Below are 17,306 nucleotides of genomic sequence, written 5' to 3' on the forward strand. Positions count from 1 at the left end.
GAGTCAGCGGAAAAAGAGAAAATCGTCGTTGTCGTTCTTGGGTGCCCCGGATGGTCCGTGTAGCGGGAAGACATCGTCGGTACAATTAGCCGGCAATGAAAACATTATCGAGATTTGAGATCTTTAATTGCGAATTCACGAGCCGATTCGGATATTCGCGAGCTGAAATTAAAATTCAAATGTCGAATTTAGAATTTCAAATGTCGAGCTTTGAAATTCTTCCTGCCCGTTTTCGGAACGCGCGGATGAACTGTTCGTGTCGAAATGAATATGAATCATCTCTCTCTCTCTCTCTCTCTTCCGATCTTTCAGCGTGAGTGCGCGAAAAATGTGGGACGCCGCACCGCGTCGCAGAGCGGATGCGCGCGGGCACACGTGTCCATGATACATGTCGTGCTGCCGCGTTTCGCGTGATCTGCACGCGTGCGTGTTGTCGCATATACATTCGTAGTCCGATCTTATGTTTAACATTGTCTCAAATTCATCTTCAGATGCTCCGCAGCTAATGAAACGATTCTGAAGACGATATCTGAAGATAAATTTAAGACAATCTTAAATACAAGATCTGACTACGAATACCGGCCTTATATATTTCCAGTCTTTATTCTCTCTCGAAAACAGCCTCCGTCGTTATCACAGATTTGTGAGGAAAAAATATACACGATAAAAAGAACTCGGGACCGGATGACAACTCGGTGATGAGAACTGAATTTTGCCAACCTTGCTGAGAAATTTGAAATTAATTTTTCCTAAACGAAAATGTTATGTTGGCATCAGTAGTTTCCGAAATATGGAAAAGGTATTTTCGTAAACAAAACTTGGGGCCATATGGATAACACAATTATTTACTTCTGTCAATTTGAGGCGGACTTTGATAGAATTTGGGTTGTAGCTACAAAAATATGATGAAAGATCGCTCTATATAATAATCTCTCTCGGTGAAAATAAGGTCGCGGAATACATGCGTTGCGAAGCTCATTGAAAAAAGTCTACCAACCCTTCTGCCACTAACAATGTATATACATTATTGCTTCGTCATACCGTGCCATTGTGAACTACGTTCCGTGAGAATGAGCGTTTTTCGCAAGGAGAATATCTTGCTTGCATCGCGGCAACATGAAATATCGATATGCGCAAAAGCATCGTAAAAAGAAAAGAAAAACATCCGTTTTAAGCGAAGAAAGCCAATATCAATAATGTCGATACTTTTGCCGTATTTGTATCCACGATCTCGTCGCAAACTCGGATCGCGTTCGTTGTACCGGCCCGTCGCTTTGACAGACTTTGAATCCTCGCTTCACGCGCATACGAGAGAGAAATTAGTTGGAAAAGCTCATTTTACGTGTCGGAAAGTTGGTGCTTCTAAAGGTAAATACCTTCGTTTCCCGTACGATTCGCATATATATGATACGAAAGAGAGAGAGAAAGAGAGAAGAGAAAGGCGCATTTAGTCTATCATGCGAAAATATGTCAATTACGATAAAACCTGTTTTCGTGGATTGACTCATGACGATTCCACCGATTAAATGCATCGTGAATTTGGTGTCACGTGTAATTCAACGAGAAAGAAAGAGAGACGCAAGTGAGCGAACGTTTACGCCGCGCACGCAAGATTTTGCACACGCATTTCTTTAGGATATGCACCCCAACATTAGTTCTCGATAGTTTTGATCAGAGTTCTAGCTTCCTCTCGAGGAGCGTAGGAATATTTTTATATTCATAAGAAGAGTTCCGAAGATTAACAGGATTACAATTAAAAAATGAGGTGCTAACATCACGACCGAATAGTTCGCTAGAGAGTTCCTGATAAAAACAGAAAATTTTTTCAAAAATTAAAAAAATCGAAAAATCTGATATCAAGCTCAAATAATCCTGAATAGCGCATTTGATTCCTTTCTAGAATTTCTGATAAATATTCTTCGAAAGGAAGCTAGAATTCTAATCAGAATGATCAGCGAAAATTAATGTTCGGATGCTAAGCTCATACATCCCATTTCCTAAACACAGGTCGCACGTAAACGATATCCTCGAGCGAAATCACCGTGTTTTCGCCGAGATTCGATCGAGACACTGGTTATTCACCGTGCGCAATTTGGTTCACGGTCAGGTCACGGATTAGATTAAGGTCAAAGTTGCCAAAAATCCCGTTTGCATTTCCTCCCGTTCGTCGCGAAAAACTTTCCCGAGCTTGTGGTTATATGTCGACAATCGATTAATATGGCCCGTCCCCTCCCTCCGCCGTTGTTTATATTTACACATATTCGACTCTCTCGCGCGCGCGCACATAAAACCAAATGAATGTATACAACACATTCGGTCTCCTCGCAGGAACAAAGAAGGAGGGAACAAAGTTCGGGAGGCGCGATAAAACGAACAACAGGAGGCCTAATGCTAAAGTTGGTAACGTGGGCGTTTCGTCTTCCATCTAGACTCGCAATTTGTTTACGACTGTAGGTAGGATCTATTTTTAAATTCCCACGATCAGTGCAAATTACACTCGCGTGCACTTTATAATTCTGCTGCCGCGACGATTTCCCGATTTTACGAACGGTACGCTAAGAGAAAGCGTCGATAGGAGAAAGAGAAGGAAAAGCGACACTTATTTAACCTGATTCTAAATATTATTCGAATTGAACTAACAGAGATATAACATAGTATGTGTACACTACGTGCGACAACGAAGTATGCAAATATCTCAAAAGCGCAAATAGAATAAAACGCAATACATAGGGGAATGTACGAGCGATACGTCGTAAGAATAGATTATTCTGATAGGCAAGATGAAGAAAATAACACTGAAAGAAAAAATATCAAAAAATTAATAAATCAACTATTTATTCAATGAATAGTGATAACATATAAATCTAAATTCCTTTACTTAAATAGAATAATAAATTGCTTTTTCCACAAGGTTTTAGAAAAGGATATACACTCGAAAGTTTTTTCGTGTAAAAATATGCATATATAAAAAAATACATATCTGGGCATAAATATGTTAAATAAGCATTTCTTCATTTCTTAAATATTCTTCTCTCAGTGTTGTAGGAATGAGAGAAATGTCTTAAACGCACGAGACGAGGAGCAATATACCGCGACATTATTAGCGTCTAAACACGAACTCAAGCAACACTTTTGGTTCCGTAGCTGTTACCTGCTCTAAATTTAGTGCATCTTGCTGTATACAGGGCGTGGAATATACGTTCCCCGGTGATTCTCGGGGAAAAGCGCGCAAATTCCCCGCATAATTCTCCCTCTCTCACCCTACGATAATGCGATTAATTTCGGCTCCGTTCTATTTTCGGAGTCTTATCGCGCGTGTTAACCTCCTTTCCCGATCTTCTTCCCGGTGTCTTTTGTGCTCCCGATAATTGTACTTCGCCTGTAGGAAGGTCTATCTAATCTAATAATTGAACATGTTCCCACATTCATGCAAAAAAGCGATGATCATTCCAAACGACTGGTCGGTCTGTTTTCGTGGAAATGTCCCGACACAAAAGGAATCATTCGTATCGTCGGGAGTTTCGCCGAATTCCTCGTTTCCCTTCGATTCGTTGTGGTGCGAAGCATCCTCACGGCCGAGTACACACCTCTCTTCCGAAATCCCGAGGTATATTCCTGAGGATAAACTTGTGTATGCGATATATATGTAGTGCGGCTCGCGAAGGTCGTACAACAACCGTGCAACCTCAGCGGTCATTGTAGAAGAGGTCGTTTACTTCGCAAAGTAAACAAAGCTCCACGAATCTGATCTGGTGGGTGCGAGCCATCCACTTCTTTATTCGCTACACCCGATATAGCCGCGTGCTAATCGTCGCGTTTGCTCGAATCGTATATATATTCACTTGAAAATATACTGTACAAACTTAACACCGCCGCGTGTTCTTTATCAGTTTATGATAACGTATTGCAATAAATTTGGAAATTAACAGTATTGTTGAGCTAAAAAATAGACGTGGGATGTCCTTGGTCTAGAGATAATTATGTTATATCCTAAAAATGTCAATTGGGGACATATTCTAACACCCTGAGTAAGATTTTCTTCTCAGACCCTGGTAGCGAACGTGTTGAGATATATTTCTAATATAAATTGAAGTAGAAAATTTTCTATAAACATTACGTTTGTACAGCATGTCATGTAATACTCCGTATATATATAGCCGCGTACAAACCGAAAACGCGACTTTCGATTGCTACTCTTTCCACTACAATGTGGCGTCTCCTTTTTGACATCGCTGTTCCCATATCCTTCGAGAAAGCGGAGGATCACACTTCGTTCGTAAAGCGCCTTTCGATCGATACGTGCTCCCCCTCCCCCCTCTGTCATTTGACGTCATCCTCTTTTTATTCTAATTTATTAAAATCGACGTTAAGGTCGCGCACGCGTCGAACCTTTGATACGTTGATGCACATCCGAGAGATGTGCGAGAATTTGTGGAAAAAAAACCAAGAAATAGGCACAGGAAAAAGAAGGAAGGAAGAACGTTATTGGATTCCGAAGAGCAATAAGTTATATAAGCAGGAAGTACAATTTAACATGACCGGAATAAATTAACTTATTTCGTTCTTCTGTTTCTACATAAGAACAGTGAAGTAATTTATTCAATAACTTTTTTTATCTATGATAAAGGTAGATTCCGACTTGGATCTTGTTACTGAAATATAGTTTGGACTTTTACCTTTTAGAAAATAATTTTACTTAGCCTATGGAAAATAGCTTTGCAAACCAAACCTTTTTAATTAATCAATTAAAACTAGTAAAAAATGAAAAATTGGAAAAACAATGGTGAGATATTGTTACTAAAAGTTCAAATCGTCGAAAATAGCGATTTCCGTTGTATGATTCACCAGGTTATCACACAAAGTAAATGACTATTTCCCAGGGAAACAGCTAGTCGGGGAATTCTGATTTTAGATTTGTTGAGTTTCTCAATTATCCTAAAACGGTACGAAAGATTGAATTTTGCCGAAAAAAAATTAAGAACTTTCTATTATTCCTGATGACACGTTCGCTCGCGCGGTTTGCTGCTGCAAAGGGGCGACGTGACCGGAACAATAATTCGTCAACAATTAACGGAGCGTTGCTCATTATTCTGCACTGAAATCTATGTGTGCACTTAATCTTCCCGCGTGGAAGAGTTTTGCACCTCGATCGCAAGTAGTGGTTAATCTGTGGATAGAGAAATCTTTTTATAACGCGTATTTATACCTATAAGTAGTCAAGCGAAACTCTCTTATTCTTATCAGTTTCTACTTGAGCTGTGAACATATAAGCGGAATTTTCTTAATGCCTGCTACTTGTGGGTAAGATATTGCTGGATCATTAATTTAAGAAATAAAAGCTTTCTCCGTAGACTTTCAAATGCGTTTTTCATTTTGAAATATAATTATCTACTCATTTTGGAAAATGCTTTACTACTTATGGAGACTCTTGATACATCACACACGTGTTTCGCAAGAAAAGCGGCGAGCAGTCTCCTGCGATAAAATACCTATTTGGATGTTGTTTCGAGAACAAAACCCGCACCGATAAGTAATCGGGAAACGCGGCGCGTCATCATTGTTGCTCACGCGGCATGACTCAAAGACGCTCGGTGGTTGACGATTCATTTTAGTTCGAAGTCTCGACCTAGCATGGACAATTACGCGCTCAGTCTTTTCTCTTTCGAGCTGTAATTTGCCTGAGAGACAAATTTAGCAACTCGCCGATGTGTATTCTCACACGTTTGCTCATATGTATCACGTGTAGAAATATAAGTGTGAAAAGAATTAACACAGAATTTACTCGAAACAACATGTTAATTGCTGGTAAATTTGACGCTGCATTGATATGACGAACAATCTATCATATCGTTATTGCATGTATAACTTTTAACTCGATATAATTTATTTACTCCATAAATTTAATGAAAAGGTTTTTAAGTTTTTCATCATCGTGAGATGAAAATTTGGAAGAGGTACCTTTGTAGATTTGTCGCTGCATAGCAAAAAATGGTACGATTTCATTGTACAATGTTAATTCAATACATTGTATATATTTGTTCCGCAAATATAATGATAAAATTTCCACGATCTATTGTCTCACGTCACGTCACGAATTTATCTGGATTGACGGCGATCAAAGGTCGCCGGTTTTACGAGCGAAGTAGGAATACGAAATTTGTACACGACCGTCCTCGACGTATCTTGTCGCAGCTGTGAAAATTTTACGCCCACACTACATCCGCATTGTTAGCCTGAACAGTAAAAGAATAGGGTTAAAGCCCGATTAAGCCCGAGATCGAAAGATGGTGGGAAGGAGCTGTGCTCCTGGAGAAATAATTTTTCGCCCGGTCGTGTGAACGAATGGGCTGTTTATTCGTAGCCACACGCTACGCAATAACTACGAATAAACAGAATAGATGCCACTTGCAACGCTCGAGTATCCCACGTTGAAACGTGATACGTTCTCTCCCGTTCGCTCTCTCCTTCCGCGCAATAGTTAACCGACCGTTTCGATAAATCTACCTAAAATCCCTTCAACTTCTTATTGATTCGTCTAGTTCGCTATTTGATAAAACAAAAAGTGACGGAACTGAGGATTATTAAATATTTGTAACTAAAAATTAAATTGACAAATAATAGCAAAACTTAATTTTTAAGAAATTAAATTTTTACCAATAATATCATATACAGGTGGACCCTAAGGAGGAAAGGTCAATAATATTCTGAGGGAGATGACAGTATCGGTTATTTTAAGGAAAAATGTCGTGTGTTTCAGAGGTGACTGTATTATAAAGTTTTCTTGAATTAATAACTAAAGAAAATTTGGCCTACACGCGGAAAAAAATCTCGGTTCAGATGAAAACTCGATGACGAGAAATTTTACCGCGACTGGGAACATTTGGCTGAGCAGCAACTGAAACAGCAACTGATTTCGCAGAACCTCCTACAGGAATTTGCACAACCGAGTTTTCCGTCTAGTTAAGCAAAATTTTCGTTACACTTTTTTCGACTCACGCGGTTTAACAATGTGTTGAGAATTCTCCTGAGAATAGTGTGACGTTGGCCAAACATCCGTTAAGCGAGAAAAACAAAGCACTGCGTCGACACGTGAGTTTGTTTCTCCTCAGCGCGCGGTACACAGATGTGTTCCCGTGGCGGGAGAGGTGCGAATTAAACGACGAACTCGCGTGCGTGTCGTCGGGAACACCTTATGGGTTGCGCGCTTCGTAGTACTAGAAAGCGCGTACGGGGGCGTCCCGAGCGCGTGTGCCCCTTCCGTTACCACCTGCCGTTTCCCTCGCACTATCACCTCACTTCGGCTCAGACTACCGCGACGCTCGTTTGTGTGTGCACGCAGCCGCTCATGCCGGATGATTTTTCCGCATGCGAAATTTGTGGTGGGGAGAGAGAGGACGTAAGAAGATGACTGTCGATAAAAAGCGAAGTGTTTTTCGCGCCGAAAATTAACAAAATCCATTTCGCGACGAGTGTGTGCATATTTCAAAGCGCTTCTCCTAATTCAGTCAGATTCGATATCGATGAAAATCCGCCGGACATTCGAGAACGCAACCTATTTCGGTACGGCCCTATATGCGCGTCTAATAACTTTTTCTCGATCGAGACGGCTGACCCAATTCGTGTTGTAATCTATATTTGCCTCAAATAAAGACATTCTCTTTAACGAAACTCCGCTCTCTTCTTCTGTACCGAGATTTCGTTCCCAGTAATTATTGTCGCGAAAGTTGGTATTTAACGCTTATTCTCGAACACAAGCTGGGAGAAGTGTCTCTGTGATATCGATTCCAAATTGGCCGTTGAAATTAAGGTTTGCAAACCAACCGTGTGTTACGCGCAGGGGTCGTCGGAGGAATTTGTGACATGTCAGTCGACCATACGATGCTCTAACCTTTCACCGAGAGCGTACATATACCCGAATTTTGATGAATCCAGAATAATTATTCCACTTGGAATAACGCAAATAAAACTGATCGAATAATATCCCATCTTCAAAGACAGTTCGGAAGCGTGAGAAATTGTTCAAATGGAAATTTCCGCTATTGAAAATTCACGACTTCAATTGAGAGTCTATGGGGTTCACCGGCGAAATCGAAAAGAGAAAGTCTAGAAAGAAAGAGTCTCTTCTTCTCATCGAAGAATTCGTAAACAAGAGAAACACACCTTGTATACCGAGCGCGCGGTTTTAGTTTGCGCGATGGCCACGGCGATGCGCTGTGTTCGCGACGTCGCGTCGCCGCTTACACGTCCGCCCAAAAGGCAGAGCGCCTGGGCCGATCGCCATCATGAAAACATTCGCCCGTCGTTATCGTTGTTTCTCCTCCGTCCTTGCGGGCTCTTTCGACCGAAGGACGTAATATCGAACGTACGGGCTGGAAGCCGAGAGAGCGCACGCAGCTTTCGCGAACACGGTGGGTCGCCGCTGGAACGGCGACGACGACGTTGCCGGAGGTCGCGCCGCGTTCGTTCGCGCCGCGAGAGGATTGTTAAACGAACACGTCGGGAGAAAGAGGAGACGGTTTCGGGGTTTGTGTGTTCGTCGCGATAAGGATACGAGACGGCTGCCACACTTAAATGCCTCGCACAAATTCCTACTCCATGTTGTGCATCGGTTGCGACACGGCTGCGTGTTGGAAAGTAAGTATATATTCTCGCGCGTGCGATCACGCCTCTCTCTTTCTCTCGTCGGTATATATCGCGGCGGCAGGAAAAAAAAATCAGATCGCCAAGATGACGTAGAGAAAATTCCTAGGAATTATTTCTCTCTTCCTCACGCTCTCTCGCTCTCTCCCACGGATTCTCTCCCCCTCTCTCGGTAAAGCACTGTACCCCATTTTTTCCGCTTGTGCGTGTCATTCGCTTGAAATTTCGGTTATCGTCGAGTGCGTGCACGAGGAAGGTACGCTTCTCCGACAAGATTTGACCTTGCACGGCGCAGAAAACGCGATAAATAATTGACGTTTTTCCTGCGATTACGTGATGCCTCGGGAGATCCGCCAGTTATTTTTCCCTAAACGCGCCCGCCGAGAGATTGCCGCACTATCGCGCTCCAGCTCTGCTCTGTAACGTGAGCTCTTATTTACGCAATTCTGCCGTATTTCAATCGTTTTCGACATTGGTAGAAGGATTACATCTCTTTCGAATCACTGTGCAGCGATCTGATATTCTACGAGGAACCATACGTTCGGTGTGAAAAGCAACTTGTTGTAACGGTTCCCTAGAGAACAAATTCCTTCTTAATTCTGTTGTTTACTCGTGACAGGTGAGTACATGGTGACACGCGGTTGTAGAGGAGCAACTGGGAAGAGAGCCGTGGCAAAAGACACCTAGTTATCCTGCACCAAGCTGACTGCGATTTCCCACTGTTTCTCAAGACAGTGACAGCAAGGAGGATATTAAGGGGAGTCTACTTGTTTTGCGAAGAACGAGAGACAAACAAGAACTATGGAACGAGAGTCCAATCCTATGCAAGCCCTATGCCGCAGCGGCTGCGGATTCTACGGCTCGCCGGCTACCGATGGCCTTTGTTCTCTTTGCTACAAGGAAAATTTGAAGAAGAAACAGCAACCACCGGTATCAGCGGCTACTGTACCAACCTCACAGACTGTCTCCAGCAACGCTGGCACGTTGCAGGGTAGTTTTGGTAGTCCAGCAGCTACTGGAACAACAGCCCAACCTACCATTCCTACCATACCTCAGCCAACAACAGATCTGCCCAGTCCCAAAGAAGTAAGTGCTGTTGCGTCTTTTCTAGTTGGTTGTCCTGCATAAATGTAACGTCTTTGTTCTTTCGATTAATTTGCAGAAGGTAGCACTTATAAGCTGTCCTGAATCCACAAGGTCGTATACATCAAATTGTTTTTAGTCTAAGATGTATATTTTTCGAAACAGCAAGGAAAGAATATTAGATTCGATCTTAAAGTCAATCTTTCTTCTTGTTTGCCGATGCAATATATATTTTCGAGTATTGCTGTTTTGTCCTGATGGAATTGTTGGGTATCGTTGTGTGTGTTTGAAATTTCATTATCAAGGAAACTGTTATTTCTTTTTAGAGAAAAACATTCGTTATCTATCTAAATTAAATCATAATAATTCACCTATATATTGGATTTATTCCAGCCTGATTATATGGCAGAAATTGATTATGTAATTATCAACAATTACATACATAATTATAAAAGAAAGGATTTTTCATCACGTGATACTACAGACGGCAGTAGATTTACACAAATAATCTGAAAGAAGAAATTGGTTACATTTTATGTAAAACGCGAAAATTCCCGACTTATTTTATATCTATGTGTAATTTTAGGTTTCCATATTTCACACATGTGCACTACAGATATAATACAGATTACATTTTTATGTACACAGAAATATTTTACAGTCTATCTAACAACTATTTATATAAACCTATTTGACAAAGTCGTACATGGAACAAATATTTGTTTATTTAATAAAAAGATGAAAATATCATTCTTTCCACACATATTAAATCTAAATTAAAATATCTCAGAGGAGACTGTCAGGAGGGAATGACATATCAGTGATAAATAATTATAATGTGTGCGTATTATCCTTCTGTCAATCAGGTAAGCAGGGAAGATCAGGAAAGTGAAGTAGGTGTAAGCAGTGCAGCAGCTGAAGGATCAGTGAGTAATTGCGAGGCGGATGACTCCTTCGATGGCAAAGAGACTGATAAAGAATCTAAGAAGAAGAAAAATCGTTGTGCCGTATGTCGCAAAAAAGTCGGTTTGACCGGTAAGCATACATGTTAACGTGTGCATGTATAATGCGCAAAAGTCTGTTTTCTTCATCTGCTGGTGATCCTTTCAGGATTCGAGTGTCGTTGTGGCGGACTATTCTGCGCTGTGCATCGATACAGTGACAAGCACGACTGCAAATTTGATTACAAAGAAATGGGCGCTCAAGAGATTCGGCGCAACAATCCAGTTGTTGTTGGTGAAAAAGTGCAAAAAATTTGAACTATTTAGTGTGTAGTCGTTGGGAAAATGGTTATATAACTATATAAACAAACAGAATATAAAACACGGAGAAAAACGAGATAAATTATCTGGCAGCTGATTCGCACGTCAAGGGGTGAAACGAGCGAACGAGAGAGAGAGAGAGAGAAAGAGAGAACGAGAGTGAGTGAGAAAGAGCGAGTGTTAAATGAATGTAGAATGAGAATGAACGCGCGAGATCGAAAACAAAATTGTTTTGTAGCTGAGAAAAGTTAGAAAAAAGAAGATGAAGCAAATATCAGACAGAACAAAATAAACGAAAAGTCGCAAATTTCGAATGCGTGTGCTTGAGTGAATGGTTCTTAATTGGATGCCAGTGCCATGTAAGTTTCAGATTGTCATCTAGTAAGAGTTTTAATTGAGAATATACCTGGTTACTAACTGCTGCCAGCTTACTACTATTATTACCTATTATTATATCTTCTGATTATTACGGTTTACAATTATTCTATATTATGTTTATTAATTTACTTAAAAAGCGAAATTCGCATATAAGGCTCGTTTTGCGTAAAGGCAGAATTCTTGGTGCGGTCAGTCAGTCCAGGACATCTCATTAGGAGTTTTGGTTTGTTCGAGAAATTTTATACATTTGCTGTTTTGTTTATATATCAGAGAGAGAGAGAGAGAGAGAGAGAGAGAGAGAGAAAGAGAGAGAAAAATATGAAAAATGAGGAGTGTTACTTAGGTAAAATGGCTGACGTTGATGGGTGATCACAATCCTAGGTTTATAATTAGTCTAATAATTATTAAGTACATATTAGTCTATTGATTCATAAATAATGCAATGAAGTATAAGTAGTACTGTGTGTTTATGTCCAACTTCACGTGAATATAACCACCAATTATTACTCATTAAATATGTTTCAACCTATATTGCAAATAATTATTTACACTACGGCCGCTGGTCTGCGATTTGTAAATTAAATCCCTCTGTAACGTATATACTTGGAGGTCTCTTAGAATGTAAACGAATTGTTAATGTTTGAAGTCGTCATTTAGTTTACTCGTTTTTTCTTTTCTTTTTTTTTCCTTTGCTTGTTTTTCTGTGAGTTTCGAGTAGGATAGCTGCGCGAGGTATTCCGGTGCTGCATCGCAGCGCATAATATAAGAGTAAACGATTGATAAAACGTCTAGAGAGGCCGCGGGCATTACATGAAACGGAGAACTATTGACGTTTGTAAAGCGTTGAACGTATACTAAACTGTGCGAGCGAAGGTGGATATTACATTGATAAATTTTATAAGCCACGTAATAACATCTCTGACCGTTTCTTCTCTCCGCGCTTTAAAACCCGTGCCGAACTTTGTTGGTTTTTTTTCTTTTCCTTTTCGTTTAACTCGCTCTCGTAAGTAGCTGTATACATGTTTGTAAAGTTGTAGCATGCCGGAAAGGTGCTATGGCTGTCCAGCTTTGTTATATTTCTGTAATACCAAGCGAAATAATGGAGACGAGACGAACCGCAAATTATGCTCCGCATGTAGGTCAATTTCGTGAGAGCTTCAATTTGCATTCGACTTTGAAGCAAATGAAAATAATATAAAAAAAGATATATATACAAATATATTATATATATAACACACACACATATATATATGTGTATGTATATATATATATATATATATATATATATATATATGTTATATATATATATATATATATATATTACGGCTCGTCGATTTGACGTGAAGTAAACGAAACAATAAAGTTTTTTCTTTATCGTATCCTGTGGGGACAAGGCACCTATTTATCCGAATGCCGTGCTGCCGTTCTTTTATTCCTTATTTTGTAATTAGAACTTATTCTTGTATAAAGTAAACTTACTCTCGTTATTCGCTTATAAGGTTTATTTTCTCTTCCCGTCGCATTCGAAGAATGTACAGCGAATGAATTTTTTTATTTTCGAGAAATATATAGAGTTTTCTGTTAAAAAAAAAAAAAAGGAAATTGCAATCGAAAGGTCTATCAAGCCGTCTATTTTCTTTCTGCGAGATGGAACGAACGCGAACACTGTATCAGTTCCTGCCGTTACCAAATGTCTCTCGCGTGTATATCGCTGCCGAAAGCGCTTTAGATGAAAGAAACACGGTTTTTCCCTTGGACGGGATGTAGCGTCGAGACCGATTTTTCAGAAAATTTTGCGACCCTCAACGATATCTAGCAGTTAAGGCCGTCGAAAAAAAGAAGAAACGCCCCAATCTTATCTTTCGACACAGTAATTCAAATTCATTTGCGGGACGACGACTTGTGGCACTGATTTCGTAGACAATATATACCTTATCTCGTATCACACATCGTTTTCGTCGACGAGTCCGTCGGTCTTCGTTTTTTCTCCTTTTTTTTTCCTTTCTAACTGTCATCTTTAGGGACGCTGACGTTGAGAGAAATCGGAATCGTATAAAAAATAAAGAGACGCGCAACATGACACACACACGTACGCACACTCAACACACGTACACGCCGTACGTATACATGAGACACACACAATACATACACACCGATTATCAGTAATATCGACGGAATGGTTGCCTTCAGGCCTTCATCCTATTTTAGGCATAGCATATTTTTCTAACATATATCGCAATATCGGAATAATCTTGCCTAGCGAGAGCGATCGAATGATAGAAAGAGAGAAAGGAAGAGAAAGAGGGAGAATGATTGGAGGAATATATATCGGAGAATAGATGCTTGTGAGTGAGATAGAGGAATGTATGCAGGAATTAAAATGATTTATTGAGATGAAAGAGAGAGAATGTGCGCAAAAGAGAGAGAAAGATTGAGAGCGAAAGAAAAGAAAAAAAAGAGGGAGAGAGAGAAAAAAAGAGGATTATCAGCGACGATCGTACTCGGTTGACTATATAAGGACGTAACGATGCTTGTAATTATTACGATTGATATTAGTACATTTAAGCTATTAAAAAGTAACATCAACTTTAATATATTATATATGATTACAATTACCATCCTTTGAAATGCTTTAGACATTTAGGTTTTACGTACGTAAAAGAAAAGTTAGTGTATTCCCACACACGGGGATCCCTCCTCTTCCTCTATTCACCTTCCTCGTCTTTCTCTTCCTAATCGTTCTTCTCTTCCCAACCCTCACGGACCTTTTAACAGCTCTTATAAAACGTTTATAATTATCTAATATAGTGGACTATATTTATGTATATTTAAAAACAAATATATATAAATGCATCGACCCCTAAAACGCGAAAGCCGGCAATCCGTGTGTTCTTGACTTTATATAGAAAAGACTATCAGCACCTTTCTTCTACGAGTTATACTGTAGCCACTTGTACAAAATATCTTCCGGACGTACGTAAAACGAGGTGCGACTTTATTTTCTCTGTAATGAAAAATTTCTGCTACAATAAACGGTTTATCTTTTATCACGCTGGATATTTGGATGTGACACGACTGAAATTCACACGCCTATGTTACATACATCTTTTTCGAGAATTGTGTGACGCGAGTCTAAATTGTTCATCATTTGCGCGCGATATTTTCTTATCGATTTTAATAATTTCATGTATAAATGTTGATTTTTTTCTCATTTTACTGAATTCTGAATATATTTAATTATCTCGAATGCTCTACCTTAATTTTCGATGATAAAATCCTAGTAAACACTAACCAACAGTAACATAATATCAATGTTATAATTTTCCACTCAACAACGTATTATATCGTGTGTGTTATGTAACAATTCGAAATTATAATATTAATGATACGTTACTAATAACTGGTGTTTACCGGGATGCATTTCATGTTAGAAAATGGAGATAAAAATCTATACGATATATTACTTTGATATGCTAATAAAAATTCGGACGGCCTGTCATTGAGTTGTATTACTTGTGAAAATGCGACAAAAATTAATCGCTTCTTTTGATCACGAAAAACAGAACAAAGTGCAATGGGTTGTTCAACTCTAGTAAAAATCATAACAATAGCATAGCATTGAGAAAAAGCACTGTACAGCTTCTAATTTTCAGATGTATTTTTGGATATTTGTTTTATACAAATCGAAACCCGTCCAACATCAGAAATTACACGAGATTTATTAAGTTACATCACGAAATCTACACATAAGAATAAAGTTCATATCATTTGAAAGCATGGGATCATCCTCCATGTTGTAGCTAGCCGATTAAAGGTGCGTTCGGGGAGAAACTATTAGCGCGTGATAAAGGGATGTAGAAGAGGAAATTAATGCACACAACGAAAGATCAAATCAATTCGCTTCTTATCGCGTACTAGAGGGAGAAGCCATTACAACCGAAAACACATTTTCTCATATCTAGTACTTTCCATTCTTCGCGACATTGTAGAATGCCCTATTCTATTTCTAGGGACTTCGGGGTGTAACCGAGTTGAGCGATACATATGAGTTAGCTGGACTCAAATTTAGTGGACTTTGCACTGATTGGTCAATTCAATCTCCAATCCATAGTCTGATCTGTTCTTTTTAGCTAAAACTGGTGCAATATATTTTAGCAGTGCGGCTAAAAAACACCAATTGTATCGCCCGAAAGTTTGTGCGCGAGTCTTTACAGGTGCATCTGTGAAGTTTTCGAACGCAGCCTAAGGCTGCGACATTCGGATCTTGAGGCTGTTTTTAATTCATCCTGAGATGTTTCGTAGCCGTACAACATCTGAAGGTAAATTTACGACGGTCTTCTATATAGAATATCATTCTACTATGAACACAGGCCTTATATCGGATTCTCCATAGGTGCGTTCCACTTAACGCTCGCGGGCATCATTGTATCCTCGTTGAATGTTAAACAAACGTTAAGTGGAACTGCATCATCCGTACGTATGGTTAGGTATTGCTGTGTGATCCGATTGTTGTAAACAACAAATAGAATTTTTTTTTTTTATGTCAGAACGAAGGAGAGGCGAATATATTTGAAAGAAGTGAGCACATACAACAATATTGGCGAAAATGTCGATTGGCGTACCCATCAAAGTACTTCACGAGGCCGAGGGTCACATTATAACCTGCGAGACGAACACCGGCGAGGTGTATCGCGGCAAACTGATCGAGGCTGAGGACAACATGAACTGTCAGATGCAAAACATAACGGTAACTTATCGGGACGGCCGAGCTGCTCAACTGGAGAACGTGTACATACGCGGCTCGAAAATACGATTTCTCATATTGCCGGACATGTTGAAGAACGCGCCTATGTTCAAACGACCGGGTGGTAAAGGCTCCGGCACTGCTGGCAGAGGAAAGTCCGCTATATTGCGTGCTCAAGGTTCGTTCGCTAAATCGTAAAAGCCAGCATTTGCATCAATAGACTTTTATTCAAGCCTGACCAAACTGAACAATTGACGAGTTACTTTTGAAACCGTTTTAAAGATAGCGTAATTTTTACAACTGACTGTTGCAGCTCGTGGCAGAGGAAGAGGACAGAATCAAAGAGGCAAAGGCACTGGCTCAGCACCGTGGCTTAATCAACAAGGTCAACCTGGTGGGTCTCAGGCTGGAAGAGGCAGAAATTGAGCTTAATAATCATAAAATGTACATATATTTCTAACATTAAATACAATTGCAATTTTATTTAAACGTTTAAAACTAGCTGTAAAATATATTTTAATATGCACAGAAACGACCAATTGTATCACCGACACAGAGTAGCTGTTTATGTGGTTATTGTTTTATCCATCAGTAAGTTTCTGTACTTGCTAACGTATATAATAAGACTCTAAATTATGATAAAAGTATTCTTTTATAGTATAACGAAAATATATTCTTTTAACAAAATATATTTAAATGTGTCTTATTAATAGGTTTACGGCTATTGTAGACAGGCCTTTAAACGTAACGGTAGCCTAGTATTACATGTATCGTACGATGCCAATTGTATATTCAGATGATATTTACTTCAGTGATATCCTTTGAACATTATCAGAATCTACCTATTAGGGTTTGTTGTAACAATATTTTATAATACGAAATATTCTAACCAAGATCACGTTTTATTGCACAACAGCCATATAATATAGTCATATATGATTGAATAATATCATAGTGTATTTAATATATCGTGTATTGAATAATATCATAGGTAATTACTATAATATAGGATTAACTATAATTTGCATAATTGAAGAAGCTATAAAAAATATGGTTAAAAGTAATTTATAAATTACAGAATAACTTTGTCTCAATATACGTTTTTTTCCGACGAGTTGTTATTCATAGAACGAAAAAAATCTTTTGGACGGAAAAGCGAGAATACAGTCGGTAATGTCCTCCTCGGCCCTGTTAATAAA

The 17,306-nt window shown here is 39.3% G+C and overlaps 2 protein-coding genes across 10 annotated transcripts in view; both read left to right on the forward strand.

The window, feature by feature from the left end:
* Positions 1-11,892, forward strand: part of LOC106749466 (AN1-type zinc finger protein 5) — a 16,059-nt gene extending 4,167 nt beyond the window's left edge. For 3 of the 6 annotated variants that reach the window (XM_014628937.1, XM_014628939.1, XM_014628941.1), the window contains exons 2-5: positions 9,260-9,726; positions 9,803-9,805; positions 10,590-10,758; positions 10,834-11,892. In XM_014628937.1, coding sequence (XP_014484423.1) covers positions 9,442-9,726; positions 9,803-9,805; positions 10,590-10,758; positions 10,834-10,982 — 606 coding nt within the window. In that variant the 5' untranslated portion in view covers positions 9,260-9,441 and the 3' untranslated portion in view covers positions 10,983-11,892. Of the gene's footprint in view, positions 1-7,297; positions 8,635-8,872; positions 8,897-9,259; positions 9,727-9,802; positions 9,806-10,589; positions 10,759-10,833 lie in introns of those variants that run through there. The other 3 variants (XM_014628940.1, XM_014628942.1, XM_014628943.1) reach the window with 3 other exon arrangements.
* Positions 11,893-15,601: 3,709 nt separating this feature from the next.
* LOC106749451 (small nuclear ribonucleoprotein Sm D3-like) lies at positions 15,602-16,753 on the forward strand. 4 transcript variants are annotated; one of them, XM_014628897.1, is made up of 4 exons: positions 15,738-15,836; positions 15,911-16,285; positions 16,421-16,551; positions 16,637-16,749. In XM_014628897.1, the coding sequence occupies exons 2-3, from the start codon at positions 15,970-15,972 to the stop codon at positions 16,531-16,533; spliced, it is 429 nt and encodes a 142-aa protein (XP_014484383.1). In that variant the 5' UTR covers positions 15,738-15,836; positions 15,911-15,969; the 3' UTR covers positions 16,534-16,551; positions 16,637-16,749. The 4 variants fall into 4 exon arrangements, with proteins under 4 accessions (XP_014484381.1, XP_014484383.1, XP_014484379.1 ...); XM_014628895.1 differs by lacking the exon at positions 15,738-15,836 and adding an exon at positions 15,602-15,682 and having other exon boundaries at positions 16,421-16,753; XM_014628893.1 differs by having other exon boundaries at positions 16,421-16,753.
* Positions 16,754-17,306: the final 553 nt, after the last annotated feature.

The sequence above is a fragment of the Dinoponera quadriceps genome, unplaced genomic scaffold (assembly GCF_001313825.1).
Source record: "Dinoponera quadriceps isolate SergipeBrazil2010 unplaced genomic scaffold, ASM131382v1 scaffold3807, whole genome shotgun sequence".
In the NCBI taxonomy this organism is placed as follows: Eukaryota; Metazoa; Arthropoda; class Insecta; order Hymenoptera; family Formicidae; genus Dinoponera; species Dinoponera quadriceps.